At 40.2% G+C, this 23,390-nt stretch overlaps 1 protein-coding gene across 1 annotated transcript; it reads left to right on the forward strand.

Moving 5' to 3' along the window:
* Positions 1-504: 504 nt before the first annotated feature.
* Positions 505-22,362, forward strand: SPINK8 (serine peptidase inhibitor Kazal type 8 (putative)). Its single transcript, XM_039228070.1, has 5 exons — positions 505-616; positions 3,451-3,485; positions 5,134-5,148; positions 9,127-9,248; positions 22,185-22,362. The coding sequence occupies exons 1-5, from the start codon at positions 553-555 to the stop codon at positions 22,360-22,362; spliced, it is 414 nt and encodes a 137-aa protein (XP_039084001.1). The 5' UTR covers positions 505-552.
* The last annotated feature ends 1,028 nt before the right edge of the window (positions 22,363-23,390 follow it).

A 23,390-nucleotide genomic window follows, 5' to 3' on the forward strand; every position in this document is an offset into this window, starting at 1 on the left:
ATAATGCAAGTAAGCTGTTGATAATACTCTGTGGTTTTCCTTGTAATATTGCGATCGATGACTAAAATTAACACCAAAGTAATAATACGGAAGATTAAGAAATGAGAGTGAGTTTTCTGTTTTGTTCCTTCCCATTTTTTTATTGTCTGTTGATTTAACACGTGTCACTGAACTTCCTTGTGACTGCCTTTCTTACCTCAGAGATAAATATCAACTTTTAAACAATTAAAAAATTGCAAAGTTCTTGTTGCCTTATTCTTTACCACATGATCTCCTTGCAGATAGTTTGTACTAGCTCTGTTTCTGGCATCTTCTAAAATTCCATTTTGGAAATAATTTTCTTCTAATATCCAATTGCTCTAGGGAAATAAATTAGGCAATTTAATTGCATGAGACAGAATTCATTCCAAATGACCTGAGGAAAGAACAAACTTGAAGTATTTAGACTTCGATTTCTGGTCTATGAGGATTGCTCTAAGAATGTGTACTTCACCTGGAACTTTCTCTACCCTCCCATCAAAGGCTGCATATTTTCATAGCTACTCTGCCGCCATGAAGGTCTTCTCGAATGCCGTCCTTATTCTGGCCGTCTCCGTGTGGGCCATCTTTGCAGTTGGTGAGTTACATATCCTTGCTCTGCCCACATTTTCTGGGGTGTATCCAAGATCATAGGAAATTCAGAGGTAAAGTGGAAGGGCTGTTCAGTTTTATTTAACCCTTTTTTTAAATGTTTATTTTATTTTTGAGAGAGAGAGAGACAGAACATGAGCGGGGGAGGGACAGAGAGAGGGAGAAGGATCTGAAGTAGGCTCCAGGCTCTGAGATGTCAGCACAGAGTCTGATGTGGGACTTGAAAGCATGAACTTCAAGATCATGACTTGAGCCAAAGCTGAATGCTTAACTGACTGAGCCACACAGGCACCCTATTTTATCCTGATTCCTTTAAATTACAGATGTAGAAACTGAAATCCAGAGGAAGAAAGCCTTCCCTCAATGTCATTGGTATCAAAGCTAGGAGTCAAATTCAAACCTTCCAAACCCAGGACCACTGAACTTATCAAAATACCCATTTACTATCCAGGCATTCAAACCTTAGAAACATTCATTTCCAGAGTCTATATTTCTCAAACCCAAAAAGAATTCGTTTAGCTCTGTGGAAATAGAATCAGATATTCTTCTGGTCCATGGCTGGTTTTAGAGTTTATGTTTAATTGTAGGGAATCTCTGAGTGCCTCAATGCGGTGCGTTCCAATCTGTGGGGGCTGGTGGCATGGGTGGGGAAAGAATTCACAAGGCAAAACAAAAGAGATAGAAGTTTCTTGAGTATACTGCAAGGGAGCAGCAGGCAGGAGGACAGCAAGGGAGAGACTGTCTGCCAGGAGGCAGTGCTGAGGGGCCACAGTTAGAGCACTGAGTAAGGGAGTATGGGGACAAATGGAAATTTCCCATTTTTTGGTAATCTTCTGAATTGTGCCTGGTAATCATTGGTCAGTTAGGGCCTATGGATATTTCGAGGTGGGTCATGTAATGAGCCTGTGTGTGTCAAGTGGTCGCTGTGGGTCCTTTTGCCTTGCTCAGGTTTCCATTGCTCAAGCCTCTACATTCAACACATTCTTTTTCCATTTGGACTTTGAAACTTGCATTAACCTTCAATTTTTTACTTTCTATTGGTGCTTTCTGTATTACAATTTTTTTTTCAAGCCTCTCACATCTTAAGAGGCTCTGTAACCAACTGAAAACTAATCTCCATGCCTCTCATATCTTATGGGGAAACTCCTTTCCCTCCTCTTCTAAAGAAAAAACTTTCCTTCCACTCCAACACTTCTGACACCAAATGTGTGGGGTTTCCACACCAAGCAATCCTCCCTTTTACTGTGGACACCAACTGGGTGTCCTATAGTTTAACACAATTATGACACTACTGCCAGGCATTCATCCAAACAGCACGGGGTAAGGACTTGATAGACAGACACAAGACTGGGCCTCCAGTTTTTCTAGCCAACTAGCTGTAAGACACGAATTCCCCTGACTCCGTTCTCAGATTCAATAATTTGCTAGAATGGCTCACAGAACTCAGCAAAGTGCTTTACTTACTATTTCCGGTTTATTGTAAAAGGCAGAACAACCAAATGGAGGAGAGGCACAGAGCGAGGTATGTAAGAAGGGACACAGAGCTTCCGTACCCTCTGGGGGCACCACCCTCCCAGCACCTCAGTGTGTTCAACCTGGATGCTCTCCAAACTCTTTGGTTTAGGATTTTTATAGAGTTTCCATTATGAAGGTGTCAACTGAGAAAGAGGCAAAACTGAAAAAGAACAAAGATCTTTATTTGAGGTCTCAGAATTGCACAGACTCCAGACCTACAATGTGCTGCTCACATGGGAAAGCAAGGGGTTTTTATGAGAAAAATTTACATGATCCTGATAGGGAAAAATCTGTTATAAGATGGCTGATAGGACTGATAGGGGAATTCCAGTCCCTGACTGAAGACTTCCCTTCCGGGTTTTTCTTCCCACCTTGCTTGTCTCATGTGAACAGACTATAAATTGTCCCCTCTGCTTATGCTCACACTTCAGACCTCTGGAGAGTGATATCCTCTGAGCCCACCGGTGTAAAATAACCCTTCTGCCTTTCAAGATCTCCAAGTACTGCTTGGTTCTTCTGCCAGGTGATCCAAACCAGATTCCATAACAATCCTAGATAAAGGAGAGAAGAGGAAAAAAACAAAAAAAAAACCCTCCATTCAGTGCTAACTGGTGGAGTTGCTTTTGATTACTATCTAGTTGGTTGTTTTATAGATGCTATTGAACAGAACTCCTCCTGGTATGCATTAATTTTTCCATCATCATGAAGGTCATATCCCCAGTTTTATGGCCTGAATTCCGGTTGTTCTGTTGGATTTTATGAGCAACTGTTTGTAATACAATTAGCACTTCTGGCACAGTTCAAGAGTTCATTGCGTAGGATGGAAAATAGAGCTTCAAAATGGAATCTCTCATATCTAGAAATTTTGTACAGGGGCACCTGGGTGGCTCAGTTGGTTAGGTGTCTGACTTCAGCTCAGGTCATGATCTCACAGTTCGTGAGTTCAAGCCCCACATCGGGCTCTTGTTGTAGGTGCAGAGCCGGCTCTGGATCCTTGGTTTCTCACTCTCTTGCCCCTCCCCCACTTGCTCTCTCTTTATCTCTCTCTCTCTCTCAAAAAGTAAATGAACTTAAAAAAACTTTATACAATTCCACAAAGACATAATTAAATCATTGTCCTTTGTTGATTATTTCAATCTCCAGCCCCTCTCCTCTCCAGAGGCTGAGCAGTGGGGCAGAAGCTTCCAATTCTCTAATCCCATGGTTTTCTCCTCTGGAAACCAGCCCCATTCTCCTCCTCCAAGAGCTACCTCATTAGCATAAACTCAGGTATGGTGGAAAGGGGCTTATTATGAATAACAGAAGATACTCCTCTCCCCATCTCTCAGGAAATTAAAAGGGTTTTTGAGCTCTGTGCTAAGAACCGGAGACAGACCAAAGATATTTCTTCTTATATTACACCTCCTCTTCCCTATTAAATTTAATCCTCTCTAAAGAAATCCAGATATAGGGATGCTAACGGCACAGAGCCTGCTTGGGATTCTCTCTCTCTCTCTCTCTCAATAAATAAAAAAGTATAACAAGTAAAAAAAAAAAAAGAAATTGAGATATATTTTTACACTTTCTCATCTCTCACTCAATCCTCATCCCCAATGCTACTGAGAACACCACTCAGTGGCAGTGACCTTCCTGTGAGCACCCAATGTGACCTTCTGTTTAAGCCTTACGCTAACCCTCTGTGAGGAACATACCATCACTCAACCAAGGTAGATCACTCCATCTTTCTTGAAAATCACTCTGTCCTTCCCCTCCTAGTTTTGTGGCCTTATATTTTCATTCAAATCTGTTTCTCTCCTTTGTACCAATATCAACTCTGTTCAGTTGATAAAATACTTCATATATCACATAAATCCATGCCCTTCTCACAAAAATGACTCTTCTTAAAATTTTAAAAAAATGTTTATTTATTTTTGAGAGAAATAGAGACAGAGAGACAGAGTATGAGTGGGGGAAGGACAGAGAGAGACACACAGAATCTGAAGCAGGCTCCAGGCTCTGAGTTGTCAGCACAGAGCCTGACGTGGGGCTTGAACTCACAAACCATGAGATCATGACCTGAGTCAAAGTTGGATGCTTAACAAACTGAGCTACCCAGGCACCCCAAAAATGACTCTTCCTTAATGAAGGTTTTCATCATAGTTCCCTGAAAGTATTTTTATATTCTCCTTAACTACTCCCTTTGTCTCCAGCTTGACTTCCTCTCACCCACCATCCTACTGCTTAAGAGCTGTCTTTTTTAGTGCAAACCTTATCATAGCTCTGCTGTACTCAACACAAAAGTCTTTGTGATAACTACCTCACTACTCTGATGGGTCTCCTAGTGATAGAGTAGGGAGTTAGTGACATAGGAGCAGGCAACAGGACTCTCTGGCCAGTACAAAGATACAAATCAAGAAACCACCAACCGTCCCCAGAACACAAACAGCTGGAAAAAGACCCCAGGGGATGTGCATGCTTCATCCCCGATAACTACTGCACTGTAGTAACCTATGGCTTCATTGTAATACATTAACATAGCGGTTTTGACCTTCTTTGTGGAGGATAGCTGCCATGACGGTTCCCACAAGGACTACATCGGGCCAAAAACTCCCTCTGGGCTGGTAGGAGGAGTCCCTTAGATGATTGGAAACAGCTCAGACTGGGTCAGAGACCTCCCTAGCTATGACCCATAACCTATGCAAACAAAAAGGAAAAAATTCTGGTGCAGTTGCCACTTCTGGGCCTGCTTCCTATTCCATTATGAGAGTGTACTATTAAACTCTTGCCTACTTGAGATTTTGGCTCTGAATTCTTTCTTGGCCGAACTCAGGAACTGAGGTTGGTGCTGAGTCGGGGAAGAGACCTGCTGTTGATGTTAGCCGTTGACATTAGTTGACATGCCACCTATTTACATATCCAATAACTACACACCATATGCTCAGCTGTGCCAGAAACTAGATCCTGAGCTAGATCCTGTTTGTATGGCAGAAATGGTCTCTGGTCCAACAGTGTGACAAATCAGTGGCTGGAGAGACTAAGTGCCAATGAACCAGTATCCAGAATATATAAAGGACTCTTGCAAATCAATAATAAAAAGACAAATAAACCAATTTTTAAAAAAAATAGGCAAAGTAACTGAACAGACATTTCTCCAAAGATAATAAATGAATGGCTAATAAGTACATGAAAAGATGCTCAACATCATTGGTCAGTAGAGAAATATTCATCAAAACCACAATGAGATACCACTTCATACCTACTCTAATGACTATAACAAAAAAGGGAGAAAATAACAAGGTTGGCAAGAATGTGAAAAAATTGGAATCCTCATACACTGTCACTGGGGATATAAAACTGATTCGACTTCTTTGAAAAATAGTCTAGTGGTTTCTCAAAAGGTCACCATACAACCCTAGGATTCCACTCTTAGGTATATACCCGAGGGAAATAAAAACACATGACCACACAAAAATGTGTATAAATGTTCATACCAGCCTTGCTCGTAACAGCCTAAAAGTGAAAACAATTCAGATGTCCATTAATTGATTAATGAATAAGTAAAACATGGTATTTAAATCCAATGGAATATTAAATTTAGCTATAAAAAGGAATAAAGTACTGAGGCATACTATAACAGGGATAACTCTTTAAAACATCATGCTAAGTGAAAGAAGATAGACACAAAAGACTACAGATGTATGATTCTATTTATTTTTTTTTTTTTACAAATAGTTTATTGTCAAATTAGTTTCCACATAACACTCAGTGCTCATCCCCAAAGTGCCCTCCTCCATGCCCATCCCCCCCTCCCCCCCACATCCATCAGTCCTCAGTTTTTGTCAGCATTCAAGAGACTCTCATGGTTTGCCTCTCTCCCTTTCCCCCTGTATGATTCTATTTATATAAAAAAGTAGATTATTGGTTGTCTGGGGTGGGGGAAGGGAGGGGGTGTGGAGGGAGGAATGAAAAGTGATTGCTGGCAGGGACAGGGTTTCTTTTTGGGATGATGAAAATGATCTAAAACTAATTGTAGTAATGGTTGCACAACTCTGTGACTATACTAAAAACCACTGTATGCTTCAAATGGGTGAATTCTATGGTATGCAAATTATATCTTAATAAAGCTATTATACAATGTGGAGATTCCTCAAAAAATTAACAATAGAACTCCCCTAGGACCCAGCAATAGCACTGCTGGGAATTTACCCAAGGGATACAGGAGTGCTGATGCATAGGGGCACATGTACCCCAATGTTCATAGCAGCACTCTCAACAATAGCCAAAACATACAAACAGCCTAAGTGTCCATCAACGGACAAACGGATCAAGAAGATGTGGTTTATCTATACAATGGAATACTACATGGCAATGAGAAAGAATAAAATCTGGCCATGAGCAACATGGATGGAACTTGAGGGTGTTATGCTGAGCGAAATAAGTCAGGCAGAGAAAGATAGATACCATATGTTTGCACGTATAGGAGGATTAGGAGGAACTTAACAGAGGACTGTGGGTGAGAAGAAGGGGAAAAATAGTGGGGGAGAGGGAGGGAGGCAAACCATGAGAGACCCTTGAATGCTGAGAACAAACTGAGGGCAGATGGAGGTGGGGGAGAGGGGATGGAGGGTGATGGGCATGGAGGAGGGCACTTGTTGGGATGAGCACTAGGTGTTATATGGAAACCAACTTGACAATAAACTATTTTTAAAAAGCTGTTATATATAGAGTTGATAATATACATTTAATTGTTATATCAGATAATTATAACATATAATTATATATAATGAAGTATTATATACATATACAGTTGCAGGGTAAGGGGCACTGACCCTTAATCCTACACACAGTTAAAATCTGTATATAACTTTAGGCTCCCCAAAACTTTACTAATAGCCTACTTGTGACTGGAAGCCTTACCAATAACACAAACACTCAACATATCAACATATATTTTGTATAGTATATGTATTATGTACTGTATTCTTACAATAAAGTAAGCTAGATAAAGGAAAACATTATTAAGAAAATCATGGGGTGCCTGGGTGGCTCACTTGGTTAAGCGTCCAACTTCAGCTTAGGTCATGGTCTCCTGGCTCATGAGTTCCAGCCTCTGGGGTTGAGCCGCCTGTTTCATATTCTGTGTCTCCCTCTCTCTCTGCCCCTCCCCTGCTCATGCTCTGTCTCTCTCTCTCCCTCAAAAACAAACATTCAACAAAAGAAAATCATAAGGAAAAATACATTTACATTTCAATATTGTCATGATTGAAAAAAATCCACATATAACTGGACCCACACAGTTCATTTTGGACCAAGAATATGTAAGCCTTTGAAATTAATATAACATTGTATGTTAACTACACTTCAATGAAAAAAAATAAAAAAAATATGGAACCCTTAATGAAACTTAGCAGCTTTGGAGGTATCTCAATATAACTATTTCATGGCAATTTGTAATTTAGAGGGTGTTTTCTAAAAACAACTGAGTGGGGCACTTGGGTGGCTCACTCAGTTAAACATCCGACTTTGGCTCAGGTCATGATCTTCAGGTCCATGAGTTCGAGCCCCGCGTCGGGCTCTGTGCTGACAGCTCAGAGCCTGGAGGCTGCTTCGGATTCTGTGTCTCCCTCTCTCTCTGCCCCTCCCCCACTCATGCTCTGTGTCTCAAAAATAAACATTAAAAAAAATAATAAAAATAAAAACAACTGAGAAGGATTATAGAAGTTATTTACCTATGAAGTGGCAGGGCCAGAATTAAGATCCCCATTGTATATTAGGGAGGGGGGCACAAGGTCTCTATTTCTTTACTTCTTTAGAGGGCAGTATGCATCACAGAAGAACCTGGCCCCTTCTTTTTTTTTTTTTTTTAAGTTTATTTATTTATTCTGAGGGTGAGGGGAGAGAGCAAGAGAGAATCTCAAGCAGGCTCCATGCTACCAGCACAGAGCCTGATGCATGGCTCTATCTCATGGAACCATGAGATCATGACCTGAGCCGAAATCAGGAGTCAGATGCTTAACTGACTGAGCCACCCCGGTGCCCCAACCCCAGCCCCTTCTTATGGAATCCCTTGCTGCCTGTGTGCCAACCACGGTCTCCCTCACCCTAGCTTTTTTCCCCTAAGGCCAGAAGACAGAGCAGCAACTCTTCTGAATGCACTTTTGTCTTCCAGATTTCCGTCTTCCTACAGGTCCAGGGGCTCAACTACAAGAGACGAAGGTGAGCTCTACTTCCTTGGTTCCCAAGAACAGGAATGGGGAGCAAGCTAGTTTCCGCAATAACCCCAGATCTTTCTTCTGAGAGGTGGGGGCAGAGGGGGTTTGCATGGGAATAACACCACAATAAAATCTGGGTCATCAACTATGTGTAACACATTTCATATGTTCTTCGCCCTCTTCCCATGCATTATTCCAATCAGTTCATACTGTTTTGTGGGATAGAAGGCAAATATTCTGAACTGTTAAATGGATGAAATCGTGGCTCAAGTTCATGTCTGTCCTATGCTGCAGTGGACATTCTTTCAGCTGAGATATGCCAAAATGTACATCGTGTATCCCACACGCTAAGGCCCCGCAATGTACTCTCTCTGTCCCCTTCCTTCTAAATCCTACCTCTGCTGTGACAAATTCAACACCACTGTTTTATATAAGTCATATATAAGTCACTCAGTAATGTTCATAAGAAAAGTCTAACCTTGAAGACATCTTCTTTTCTGTAACCTGACAATCACATTTTGTAGTTGATAGGGCAGGGATTTTCATCCTAATGAGACACTTTTAGCTCAGACTGGGGAGTTCACAGATCATATGTTATATTAACTATATATTATATTATAGTTATATTATTGATTAAGTGCCACGGGCTGAATGCTAAAGCTGCTAAAGACTATTCTCTGAATTCCTGGTCTAGTGTTCCTTTTTCAGTCCCCCTCCCACACTACCAGTAATAATGGTTAGAGGATCTGGAATAAGGCGCCTGAAGCAGCAATCTGTGTTTCTTCTTTAGGTCAAGTGCATGGAGAATATAAATGAGTGCTGGTTTATCTCTTACCTCAAGCCAAGTGAACCCATATGTGGCAGCGACCAGGTTACCTATAATGGTGAATGCCATCTCTGCTCTGAAATTCTGTAAGTCTTGATTTCTCTTCTCCCTTCTCTCCGTCAGGAGACTAAAGGTAGAAAAGATAGGAGTAAAGCTCCTCAGAACTCTTTCTACGGGTTCGATCTTCCCTCCAGAGACTCCTCCACTATTTGCTCCTCAATTTCTTCCATCCTTCCCTATGCTCCTAGAAGGGATCCCATTCACACAGTGCAGAAACAGAAAGCCACTGAGGTGAGAGAATATTGTCTGGCCTGGACAAGTATCAAGTGGAAAGTCCTCAGTAGCAAGTAGCCACAGGATTCAGACCATGTGATCACAGCTGAGGGTTACCCTCAAGCCCCCTCAGACCAAAGAACAAAAGCCTGATGAAGAAGAGGAGGAGGGTGCTTGGTGTAGAATCTTCCCAGCTGATGGTTTATTGATCCTTGAATGGAAATTATTCTCTCAAATAACTTTCTTTAGCTTCCAATTAAAAAAATTTTTTTTAATGTTTATTTATTTCTGAGAGAGAGAGAGAGAGCGCGTAGGGGAGGGGCAGAGACAGAGGGAAACACAGAATCTGAAGCAGGCTCCAGGCTCTGAGCTGTCAGCACAGAGCTTGACGTGGGGCTCAAACCCACGAACTGTGAGATCATGACCTGGGCTGAAGTCAGACACTCAACTGACTGAGCCACCCAGGCACCCCTAGCTTCCAATTTTCTTTTAGCTTTCATGTTTTAGCTATGTGGTTTAGTCTTTGGCCCCATCATATGTTAGAAGATTTGGGAGACACCCACATGAAACGCCCAATTCTTTGGTCTGAGAGGAATAATAGTGAGGTACAGAGGTTTTTATCGAGGAGGCTGCCTTACAGAGGTGGGAGGAGGATTCCCTGATATCTGCTTTCTCCTTTAAGGAGAAAAGCTACACCCTTAGGTAACTAAAATTTAGAGATTAAGTCCAATACTTTATAAGACAGAAAAGCAAGGACATGAGAGTAGATAAAACTTAAGTCATTCTGTTTCCTCTTGTCTGCTCCTTAAAAGAAAAAATAATAATCTTGGTCACAATAAGAGTTGTTAAGGTTTGCCTCCCTCCCTCTCCCCAACCATGAGAGACTCTTGAATGCTGAGAACAAACTGAGGGCAGATGGGGGTGGGGGAGAGGGGAAGGGGGGGTGATGGGCATGGGAGAGGGCACTTGCTGGGATGAGCACTGGGTGTTATATGGAAACCAACTTGACAATAAACTATTTAAGAAAAAAAAATATCAACCTCAAAAACAAAACAATAAGAGATGTTAAGCTGGGCAGGATTGGACTTTCTTGCATGCCTTGCTGCATAAATATCGAAATTTACACTAGAACCCATAAAAGATTGGTGAGGCAAACAACTTTGGCACCAGCCTCAATCACCAGCATAGACATCTGACAATCAGAATGCACAATCTGGGGAACTTAGAACATCACAGACTCATAGTATGCTAAAACCAAGAGATACTGGAGAGATAGCTTCCAGAGAATTCACATATACTATATTTTTTAAAATGTTTTCTTAGTAGTTAAAATAGGAATTAAAATTAAGATTTTAACTTACTATAATCTAGTTTGGATCGATACATTAATTATGAAAGCATCTAAAAACTTTGCTTCTATATAGCTCCATGCTATTCACCAATCCTTGCATATTATTATCATGCAAAGTATACCTTTATATACTCTGTTACAACATAGATCTGTAATTATTGCTTTAGGTCGTTGTCTTTTAACTCAGGAGAAAAAAGTTGAGAGAAAAAATACATTTATACTGTCTTTTCTGTTTTCCTATATAGTTACCTTTACTGGTTCTCTTTCTTTATGTGGATTTGCTTTTCTGTCTAGTGTCCTTTCATGTCAGCCTAAAGTACTGTCTTTAGTATTCTGAAGCAACAGATTCTCTCAATTTTTGTTTATCTGACAATGTTTTAATCTCTTCTTTCTTCCTTTCTTCATTCCTACCTTCCTTCCTTCTTCCTTCCCTTCTTCCCTTCCTCCCTCCTTCCTTTCTTTCTTTCAGAGAGAGAGAGTGTGAGCAGGGGAGAGGGGCAGAGGGAGAGAGAGAATCTTAAGCAGGCTGCACACTCAGCACGGAGCTCAATGTGGGGCTCGATCCCACAACCTTGGGACCATGACCTGAGCCAAAATCAAGAGTTGGACACTTGACTTTATCTCTGAAGAGAATACTGTTTGCTGGTTATATAGACTCTATTGACAGTCATTTTCTTTCAGCACTTTAACTCTGTCATCTTACTGTCTTCTGGCCATGGTTTCTGATGAGAAGTCAGGTGTTAATCTTACAGAGGATCAGAGTATGTGAGAATTCACTTCCCTCTTGCTGCTTTCAAGGTTCCCTCTTTGTTCATCTTTCCACAGTTTGATAATGATTTGTCCATGTGTGGATCTCTTTGAGTTCATCCTATTTTGAGTTTATGGCACTTCTTGATGTGTATATGAATGTCTTTTTAATCAAAGTTAGAAAGTTTTGGGGAGCCTGGGTGGCTCAGTCGGATAAGCGTCCAACTTCGGCTGAGGTCATGATCTCACAGTTCATGAGTTCGAGCCCCGCGTCAGGCTCTGTGCTGACTGCCAGCTCAGAGTCTGGAGACTGTTTCAGATTGTGTATCTCCCTTTCTCTCTGATCCTCCCCTGCTCATGTACTCTCTCTCTCAGAAATAAATAAAACATTAAAAACATTTTTTTAAAAAGTCAGAAAGTTTTCAGCCCTTATTTCTTCAAACGTTTTTTTTTTTAACTTTTACCTTTTTTTTTTTTTTTTTAGTTTATTTATTTTTGAGAGAGAGGGGCTGGGTAGAGATAAAGAGAGAAAGGGCGAGAGAGAATCCTAAACAGTGGCAGAGCCCGAGGCAGGGCTAAGTATCATGATTCTTAAGATCATGACCTGAGCTGGGGCGCCTGGGTGGCTTAGTCGGTTAAGCGTCCGGCTTTCGCTTAGGTCATGATCTCACGGTTCGTGGGTTCGAGCCCCGCATCGGGCTCTGTGCTGACTGCCAGCTCAGAGCCTGGAGCCTATTTCAGATTCTGTGTCTCCCTCTCTCTCTGACCCTCCCCTGCTCATGCTGTCTCTCTCTCTCCTAGAAATAAATAAAACATTAAAAAAAAAAAAAAAAAGATCATGACCTGAGCTGAAATCAACAGTCAGACACTTAAGGGGCACCTGGGTGGCTCAGTCAGTTGAGCATCCGACTTCAACTCAGGTTATGATCTCATGGTTCCTGAGTTCAAGCCCCACAATGGTTTCTGTGCTGACAGGTGACAGCTAGGCTCAGGCCTGGAGCCTGCTTCAGATTCTGTTCTGTCTCTCTCTGTCCCTCCCTCGTTCTCTCTCTCTCAAAAATAAACATTAAAATTTTTTTTAAAAGAAGAGTCAGACACTTAACTGACTGAGCCACCCAGGTGCCTCTTCAAATATGTTTCCCATCCTTTCTTCTCCTCTCTTTCTGGGACTTCTATACACTTGGCGGTGGCCTGCATTTCTTTGTACCTCTGTTCATTTTCCCCCCAATTTGAACTGGCTTTTTCTTTTATTTGCTATCTGAAGCATTATGACCCACTTTGTTCATTTTTCATTAGTTTTTCTTTCTTTTCCTCAGATTGGACAATATTAATTGACCTATCTTCAAGTTCACTGACTCTTCTGTCTGCTCAAATCTGATGTTGATTCTCTTTAGTAAATTTTTCATTTCAGATCATTATATTTCTACACTTGATCTTAGCCAAAAGGCCAAGAAGTGAGCATTATATTTGTAACTTCAATAATTTCTATTTGGGTTGTTTATTAATTATATTTCTATCACTTTATTGATATTCTCTATTTAATGAGACATTATTCTCATACTTTCCTTTAGTTCTTTAGATACAGTTTTCTTTAGTTCTTTAGACATAGTTCTTTTTAGTTCTTTAAATATATTTAAAATAACTATTTTAAAGGGCACCTGGGTGGCTCTTTTTGGTTGAGCATCAATTGGACTTTGGCTCAAAGTCATGATCTCATGGTTCATGAGATCGAGCCCTGCATGGGCCTGGCTGCTGTTGGCACAGAGTCCACTTCAGATCCTCTGTCTCCTTCTCTCTGCCCCTCTCCCACTCATGCTTTCTCAAAATTAATAAAACATTAAAAAATAATTAATTTAAAATCATTGTCTCTTAAGTCTAACATCTGGGCTTCCTCAGTGTCTGTTTCTATTGATTGTTTTCCTGTGTCTGGGCCTCATCTCGTTTCTTTGCATAAATCACAATTTTTTATGATTTTAAATAACATGTTGTGGCAACACTGGAAATCAGATTCTCTCCATTCTCCAAGATTCATTGCTGTTGCTGTTTGTTGTTGCTGCTACTATTTATTAGTTTAGTGGCTTCTGGAATAATTTCATGAAGTCTGCTTCTTTGTCATGTATGGTCACTGACAGGTCCTACTCAATTATCTTAGTGGTCTCCTAAGGATTGGACAAATTTCTTCTCAAATGGTTGGAACCAATAAATCTCCCAGTTTTTGCCAACAGAAACTTTGTATGTGTTGAGGAATGGCTTCAACACTTAGCCTTCACTTCCTGTTTTTGGTGAGCTTCAACATTAGCCAGAGATGAGAGCTTAAGACCTTCTCAGGTCTTTCCTGATCATGCACATAGCCCTATACATGTGCATGGTCTTCTAGATTCCCAGGAATATCTTAGTGCTTTTCTTTTTTTTTTTTTTAAATATTTTATTTATTTATTTATTTCTAGGAGAGAGAGAGACAGAGTGAGCAGGGGAGGGTCAGAGAGAGAGAGGGAGACACAGACTCTGAAATAGGCTCCAGGCTCTGAGCTGGCAGTCAGCACAGAGCCCAACGCGGGGCCCAAACCCACAAACCACGAGATCATGACCTAAGTGAAAGTCAGACGCTTAACTGACTAAGCCACCCAGGTGCCCCTCTTAGTGCTTTTCAAAACTTCCTAAGGATATCTCATTCCTCTGCTTTTACTTTTAAGCTTTTGGTTGGCTTATTGTTTTTCCTCCAACTGCTAAACACCATAAGATAGCCATGATACTGAAACATTGCCTCTGATTATTTTCAACAAATGCTCCTGGGGAAAAAGGCTGTTCACACTGGGGTAGCTCTGAGTTAGGTCAAATAAAGACACCTCTCCAAGTGAGTCTTCCAGAGAACCATCAGACAGGTCAAGTAATGGCAATTCTGTGGTAATGGTATTCTGAAAGAGTTCCCAAACCATCCTGTCCCCTTCTAGGGTACTGGTTTTCACTATGATAGGGAGCTGTTGTTTTTCAATACTACTACAGATCTGAGGTAGTGGTGGATGGGAATAGAGCAAGTTAAAACTATAAAACTCACTATTCTTACTGATATCCAGACATTTTTCATATGCAAGTGTTCCTTAGGAGCATCTGGGTGGCTCAGTCGTTAAGCATCTGAATTTGGCCGAGGTCATGGTTCATGAGTTCGAGTCCCATATCAGGTGAGCATGAGCCCCACATTGGGTGAGCTCAAGCCCCGCTTTGGGTAAAACATAAGCCCTACTTTGGGTGAGCCCCACTTCTCTCTCTCTCTCTGCCTCTGGCTCACTTGTATTCCCCCTCACAAAATAAATAAACAAATAAATAAATATCCTTAGATTATTGCAAGCCTTTTTTTTTTTCATTTCCAAAGATATGAGAAGGTTGTTTCTAACCACTTTCGCCAGTTTGTGTTGCTTTTATGGAGGAGAGAATTTTCAGAGTTTCCTAATTTCCATTTTTACTGATGTCCCTGACAAAGAACTCACTTTCGAATGAAGATACTGAGAACCAGAAGAAAGGAACTTGACAAAAGTCTCATAGTTATAAATGAGCTCAAGTGAAAAAATTTTTTTAGTTGAGGTGAAATTCACATAACGTAAAATTAACCATTTTATTTTTTTAAATGCTAATTTTAGAGAGAGAGAGAGAGCGAGCGTGAGAGAGCATGGGGGAGGGGCAGAGAGAAAGGAGCAAGCTCTGCACTGACAGCAAAAACCCTGATGTGGGGCTTGAATTCACAAACCATGAGATCATGACCTAAGTCTAAGTCGGACGCTTAACCCACTGAGCCAGGTGCCCCAAAATTAACCATTTTAATGTGAACAAATCAGAGGCAGTTAGTACATTTACAATGTCATGAAACTACCACTATCTGGTTCAAAATATTTTTAGCATCCCAGAATAAAATCCCATGCCTATTAAGCAAATCCCATTTGTTTCTCCCCATAGCCCCCGGAAACAAATACACTGCTTTCTGTTTGTATGGATTTACTATTCTGGATACTTTTTATAAATTAAATCATACAGTATGTGACTTTTTATGTTTGGCTGCTTTCACTTAGTAATAATGTTTCTGAGGTTCATCCATGTTGTAGCATGTATCTGTGCTTCACTTCACTTTTATTGTGAATAATATTCCATTTTATATGTATATACCACAGTTTATTTTCTACTTTCCATTGAAGGGCTTTGAGTTGTTTCATTTTAGCTATTGTGAATAGTGCTGCTATGAACATTTATGTAAAGGTATTTACTTGAATACCTGCTTTCAGTGTTTGTGTATAGACCTAGGAGTGGAATTTGCTGGGTCCTATACTAATGACAACTTATTGACAGCCACCAGATGTTTTCCACAGAGACTGTACCATTTCACATTCCTGCTAACAACATTGAGGGTTCCAATTTCTTCACATTTTCATCAACATTTTTAAAAGTTTTTATTTTGATTTCTTTTGAGAGAGAGGGAAAGACAGCACACTCAAGAGGTGGAGAGAGAGAGACAGAGAGACAGAGAGAGAGAGAGGGAGAGAGAGAGAGAATCATAAGCAGGCTCCACACTGTCCGCATAGAACCTGACATGGGGCTCAATCCCACGAACTATGATCATGACCTGGGCCGAAATCAAAAGCCAGATGCTTAGCTGCCTGAGCACCCAGGCACCCCTTCCCATTTTTCAAATAGCCATCCTTGTGGGTGTGAAATGATATCTCATTATGGCTTCAATGGTGTACAAGTCATTTCCCTAATGACTAATGATGTTAAGCATCTCTTCATGTACTTGTTGGCCATCGGTATATCTTCTCTGGAGAAAAGTCTATTTGAGTCTTTTGCCTTTTTTTTTTACTTCATTAAAAAAATTTTTTTTTAATTGTAAGAGTTCTCTCTATATTCTGAATACTAGGGGCGCCTGGGTGGCTTAGTCGGTTAAGCGTCCGACTTTTGCTTAGGTCATGATCTCGCGGTTCGTGGGTTCCAGCCCCGCGTCGGGCTCTGTGCTGACTGCCAGCTCAGAGCCTGGAGTTTGTTTCAGAGTCTGTCACTCCCTCTCTCTCTGACCCTCCCCTGCTCACGCTGTCTCTCTCTCTCTCTCCTAGAAAGAAATATATTCTGAATACTAGATATTATAATTTGCAAATATATTCTCCCATTCTGTAGATTTTCTTCTAATTTCCTGATAATGTCCTTTTGATTTCTCAAAGTGTTGAATTTTAATCATATCCAATGTTTGTTTTTTGCTCCTGCTTTTAGTGTCATACCCAAGGACCCATTGTAAAATCCAAGGACATGAAGATTTACCTCTATGTTTTCTTCTACAAGTTTTATAGTTTTGACTATTAAATTTAGGTTGTAGATCTATTTTCAAATTAATTTTTGCTATGGTGTGAGATAGAGGTCCAACTTCATTCTTTTGCATGTGATTATCTAGTTGTCCCAGCACCATTTGTTGGAGAGACTATTCCTTCTGCCACTGAAAGGCCTTGACATTCTTGTCAAAAAGCAATTTGTTATACATGTTTGAATTTATTCTGCAACACAATTCCATTCCATTGTTCTATATGTCTATCCTAATGCCAGTGCCACACAAGTTACTGTACCTTAGAAGTTTCTGAAATTGGGATTTTAGGGCCCTCCAACTTTTTTCCCCCAGTGGTTCTGACCATTCAGGACCTTTTGCAACTGCATATGAATTTGAAAGTAGGCTCTTCCTTTTTTTTTGGGGGGGGGGTAGAAAGCCATTGGTATTTTGATAGGAGTTACACAGATTCTGTAGATTGCTTTGGATATATGGACATTTCAACAATATTAAGTCTTCCAACCCATGAGCATGAGGGAGACTCCCATTTATCAGGACATTAATTTCTTTCAGAAATGTTTTGTAGTTTGTGGTGTACAAGTCTTTCACCTCCTGGGCTAAATTTATTCAGAGGTATTTTATTTTTTTGGATGCTATTGTAAATAGAATTGTATCATTAATTTTGTTTTCAGATTGTTCACTACTGCTGTATGGAAACACAACTGACTTTCATGTGTTGGTCTGTACCCTGAAACAGAATCTAATTATTAGCTTTAGTAGTTTTAGTGCTGAATCTAATTATTAGCTTTTGTAGTTTTTATATTAATTCTTTGGGATTTTCTATACCTAGAATCATGTTCTCTTCTAACAAAAATAGTGTTACTTCTTCCTTTCCAATTTGATTCCCTCCACCTACCACAGCTTTACTGAGGTAAAACTGACAAAATTTTGTATGCTTTTAATTTCTCTTTCTTGCCTAGAGCTCTGGCTAGAACTTTTAGCATAATATTGAATATCAGTGGTGAAAGTAGGTATCCTATTCTTGTTCCTGATCTTAGAGATCTTTCAGAGGTACCTGGGTGGCTCAGTTGGTTAAGCGTCCAACTTTGGCTCAGGTCGTGATCTCGCAATTTTTGGGTTCAAGCCCCAAGTCGGGGGCTCTGTGCTGACAGCTGAGAGCCTGCTTTGGAGTCTGTGTTTCCCTCTCTCTCTGCCCTTCCCCCACTCATGCTCTGTCTCTCTCGCTCTTAAAAAGAATTAAACATTAAAAAATTTTAAAAATAATAAACATTAAAAACGTTTTTTTTAATAAAGAAAGAGCCCTTTCAGTCTTTCACCATTGAGTATGATATTTGCTGTGGGTTTTTCATAAATGTTCTTTATCATGTTGAGGAAGTTCCCTTCTATTCTTTCTTTTTCTGAGTGTTTTTATTATGAAAAGATGTTGAATTTTGTCAAGTACTATGAAGTTTTTTTTAAATGTCAATTGAGAAGAACATGTCCCTTTTACCTCCTTCATTCTATTAATGTGATGTTATTGCATTGATATGGTTGATATTTTTAGGTTGAACCACCCTGCATTCTTGGGATAAATCTTGCTTGGTCATAGGGTGTAATTCTTTTAATATGCTCTTGGATTCAGTTTACTAGTATTTAGTTGAGAATATTTGCATTTATATTCATAGTGGATATCGGCCTATAGTCTTTAAAAATTTTTTTTAAATACTTATATATTTTTGAGACAAAGAGAGTGAACAGGGGAGAGGCAGAGAGCGAGGAAGACACAGAATACAAAGCAGGCTCCAGGCTCTGAACTGTCAGCACAGATCCGAACTTGGGGCTTGAACTCACGAACTATGAGATCATGACCTGAGCCGAAGTTGGAAGCTTAAATGACTGAGCCACCCAGGTGCCCCTAAAGTCTTTGTGTGTGTGTGTGATGTCTTCATCTTTGCTATCATAGTAACTCTGACTTCATAAAATAATTAGAAAATATTTTTCCTCTTCTATTTGGAAGAATTTGAAAAGAATTGGCATTCTCTCTTAAATGTTTGGTAGTATTCATTAATGAAGATACTTGGTCTTGAACTTTTCTTTGTTAAGAGATTTTTTAATTACTGATTCAAGCTCTTTACTTGAGATATATCTGCTGAGATTTTCTCTTTCTTGAGTCAGTGTAGGTAATTTGTGTTTCTAGGAATTTGTCCATTTCATCAAGATTATCTAATTTGTTATATAATAGTTCATAGTATTCTTTAAAAATCATTTTTTATTTATGTGAGTAATAATGCCTTAACTTTCATCAAATTCATACCTTAATTTTATTGCACATTCTCTTTATGATACTCTTTATTTCTACTCAAATATTCAAGATGATTTTGAATTTTCTATATTTGATTTAATGCTACGTACGTTTTGTACTTCCAGTATCTTTGACAAATAAAGATCTATAACAATAGGTATTCCAAAATATTTGTTACAGGGGTGCCTGGCTTGCTCGGTTGGTGGAGCATGTGACTCTTAATCTCTGGGTTGTGAGTTCAACCACAAGTTGGGTGGGGATATTACTTAAAAATAAAATCTTATTTTAGAATTTTAAAAAATGTTTATTTTGAGGGAGAGCGAGAACAAGCAAGGGGACTGGCAGAGGGAGAGAGAGAGAGAGAGAGAGAGAGAGAGAGAGACTCCCAAGCAGGTTCTATGCTTCCGGTGCAGAGCCTAACACGGGGCTCTATCCCATGAATTCTGAGATCATGACCTGAGCTGAAATCAAGAGTTGACGCTTAACTGACTGAGCTACCCAGATCCCCCAAAATAAAATCTTTAAAAGAAATAAATAAAATAAAATATTTGTGAGGTACCTGGGTGGCTCAGTCAGTTAAGTGTCCAACTTCGGCTCAGGTCATGATCTCACAGTTCGTGGGTTCGAGCTCCGCATCAGGCTCTGTGCTGACAGCTAGCTCAGAGCCTGGAGCCTGTCTTCGGATTCTGTATCTCTCTCTCTCTCTGACCCTCCCCTGCTTGCACTGTGTATCTCTGACTCTCAAAAATAAATAAAAAACATTTAAAAATTTTAAAAAATATATTTGTTACATAAGAATTCACTATAAGCAAAGTGTTTTTCCTTCTCAAATTCAGCTAAAGATTATCAAATAAAATTTAGTCACAATTTATAATATGCCATAAAGTAAAAATAATAATTTCAAAATATAATTTCTTTCAGATATGAAGGGCTAAACATAACTAAACTGTATGATGGACCTTGTGTAAGTAAAGTCACTTTTATTTTTCACTTTTAGGAGTAAATCAGATATACTGATATGTTGTAGAGAGTTTTAAATGTTATAAAAACTTTCAAACATAAAACTAGATACAATAATAAATATCATATGCCTATCAAAGCAATCCAACCAAGTACAAAGTGTTGGCCACATTTCCTTCCTCTATTATTTCTTCTTTCTCTGCTTAAGTATGTTAATACATGGCTTGCACATCATATCATTTTACTCTCTAAAAAGTATGGACATTTCCTTACATGCCTATAATGCTGTTATCACACCTAATTAGTTCCTTCTCATCTTCTAATATGTATTTCATGTTCCATTTTTCCCAGCCATCTCAAAAATAATACCTTCTGGGGCAATAAAAGTATTTTAGTCTAATAACTCAGTAGTAAAGAACATCCAGGCCATCCTTTCTGTGCCCTGTCATGCCCAATTTCCAGGATATTGACAAAACACACTAATTGGAATATGAAAAGTTATTCTGAGAGTGAACGGACCAGGTCTTGCTTAGCTCTGGTCTAGGTATTGTGTCTTTGACTTTAGGGTCATAAGGCCAAAGCAAGAACTCAGCTGATGCCATAGGGATCAGTGTAGAGTTATGAGGCATAGAAATAAGACTGGAGAGGGGCACTCAGGTGGCTCAGTTGGTTAAGCATCCAACTCTTGCTTTCGGCTCTGGTCATGATCTCCCGGTTCATGAGTTCGAGCCCTGCATCAGGCTCTGTGCTGACGGCCTAGAGTCTACTTGGGATTCTGTCTCCCTCTCTTTCTCTCCCTCCCCTACTTGCTCTCTATGTCTCTCAAAATAAATAAGAATAAACTTTAAAAAAGAGAGAAATAAGACTGGAGAAAATCATCTTGGAACAAAATATGAAGAAGGTTGAAGGTAAAACAAGTAAAATGATTATATACTTTTATAATAACTCTATGACAATATCTTCTAATATAATCTCAGTGACAGGTTGACAAGGCTCAACTGATGTATATAGACCACCATACATATTACTCACTTGGGAAAGGTCTATAACCTGAAAGTTCTCTAGTTCTACTCGAGAGAAATCATGGTGGCAGATTTGGGTGCAGCCTGGGTGAGACTAGTCTAGAAATCAACTGGTACACTGTGGACGGCATCATCAAGGAGTTACATGCAACTTTCAGAATAAATCAGATACACATTTATAAATATAAGTAGATCTCAAAATACTTCACTGAGCAAAAAAGCAAGAGACGGAATAAAACAAATAACACCATACCGTTATATAAAATAAAAATAAACACAAACAATATATATTTTATACAAACACATAAACCAAAAGAGACACACTGAACTCATTAAAATCATTGGCTATAGTGTGGGGAGAAAGGGAAGAAACAAATAAATGAATGAATAGTGGCCCCTCCCCACAGCCCTTTCCCAAAGCATAATGGAAACTGTTTTTGACAAGATCGCAAAGAAAATAACAATATCCTTGCCAGGAAGACCAACAATGATCACTGATTAATTGCCAGTCATATACCCTGCACTGTGTCACATGCTTTGCCTGAATGTCCACCCCTGTGTTTCTACAGCCCCCGCCATGAGAAAGGTATTGCTGTTAGCTGCATTTCATATTGAAAGGTGGAGAGGTCTGCAGAGGGATGTGACTTGCCCAAGGCTACACAGATAGGAAGGGGTAGGACTGAGTCTTGAACCTGGCTGCTCAGCCTCCAGACCCTGTTCTTTAACACCACTTTCTATGCTGCCCATGGCACCCCATGTGTCTCTGACGAGGCCTCTGACTCTGACTCTACTTCACACCAACTTCACCCTCTACCCTCTACCTTTCTGCCCCATGGCTCTCCTGGGATCCAAAGACTCATATAGGCATCTGCATCTTTTGCTTTCCTCTTCTTTTCCCACTTCCACTCTGTGCTTTTGTTCTTCAGTGAAATTAGAATGCCTCTAGTCTGCCTTAATTTGCAGAATAATTGTTTAGCATTCCTCCTGCGGGACTATGGGTATAGTTATCAATGTGGTAGTTTTTCTCTTAATTTTCCCAAATTTGATTTCTCTAAGCAGATATTTCCTTTGCAGGAAAACTCCTGAACTTTACCATGCAGAATTACAGAACTTGCTGAATCACCAGATGATCAAGGGAAACATAATGGTTGCCACTTCAAGTATCATCCCCTGTGGAAGAAAATGCTGGCACTGGAGGAAATCAATTGTTAGAGGATCAAACTCCTTGACATTTTGCTTCTTCAATAAATGATTCTCAGTAGAAATCTGGCAAACACTTCTCTTGGTTAATAATAATATGTTAAAAATATCAACTATTCTGTGTTCTCATCCCAAAACTATATGACTTATGCCAAGGGTTCCCTCTGTTCTCATGTAGATTCAGAGCAAATGACCACAGAAATCTAAACAAGGATACAGATACCTCAAGAGCAGCTCTATTTATAATCTGAGGGCTCTCTGGTCATTACTGAGATGAATGTGTGTCATGTGAGTGACATGGCTTTCAATACACCAGAATTCGGTTTAAGAAACTACAACCATACCAGAGGATGCTGGCTGGTCCCGCTTTGGGGGCGCCGGCCGTGCGGGGCTGCGGCCCAGGGCGCGGGCGGGGGCGCGCGCTCGCCCCCCGGCCCCCTGCGCTGGGCGCCGCGCGGGGGCCGAGCACCGAGGACTGGCGCCGTGGAGACCCAGACTCAGAGGCCCTTTGAGCAAAGAAGCCTCATTAAGTGGAGCTGAGTGAAGAAAGGCCACGTGGGCGGAAGGTGGCACCTGAAGAAGGACGGGGTCCGGTGCTTCGCTGTCGCCCTGGTGTCCAGCTCCGGTCCGCCATTGCCTTGCTGCAGCCTGTGAGACTCTCTGCAGTCCCCAGAATTCCGAAGAACTGCATGGAATAAATAAACGTTAAACATTTTTTGAAAAATTTTAGTGTGCCTCTGTATGCATTACCTGTGTGTTGACATATAAGATGTTCTGAGTAACAAAATGGATAAAGGACCTGAACGTGAGACAGGAAACTATCAACACCCTAGAGGAGAAAGCAGGAAACAACCTCCTTGACCTCCACCGCAGCAACTTCTTACTTGACACATCCCAAAAAGCAAGGGAATTGAGAGCAAAAATAAACTGTTGGGACCTCATCAAGATTAAAAGCTTCTGCACAGCAAAGGAAACAACCCAGAAAATTAATAGGCAACCAACGGAATGGGAAAAGATAGTTGCAAATGACATATCAGATAAAGGGTTAATATCCAGAATCTATAAGGAACTCACCAAACT

The sequence above is a fragment of the Hyaena hyaena genome, unplaced genomic scaffold (assembly GCF_003009895.1).
Source record: "Hyaena hyaena isolate Hyena2069 unplaced genomic scaffold, ASM300989v1 scaffold_30, whole genome shotgun sequence".
Taxonomy (NCBI): Eukaryota; Metazoa; Chordata; class Mammalia; order Carnivora; family Hyaenidae; genus Hyaena; species Hyaena hyaena.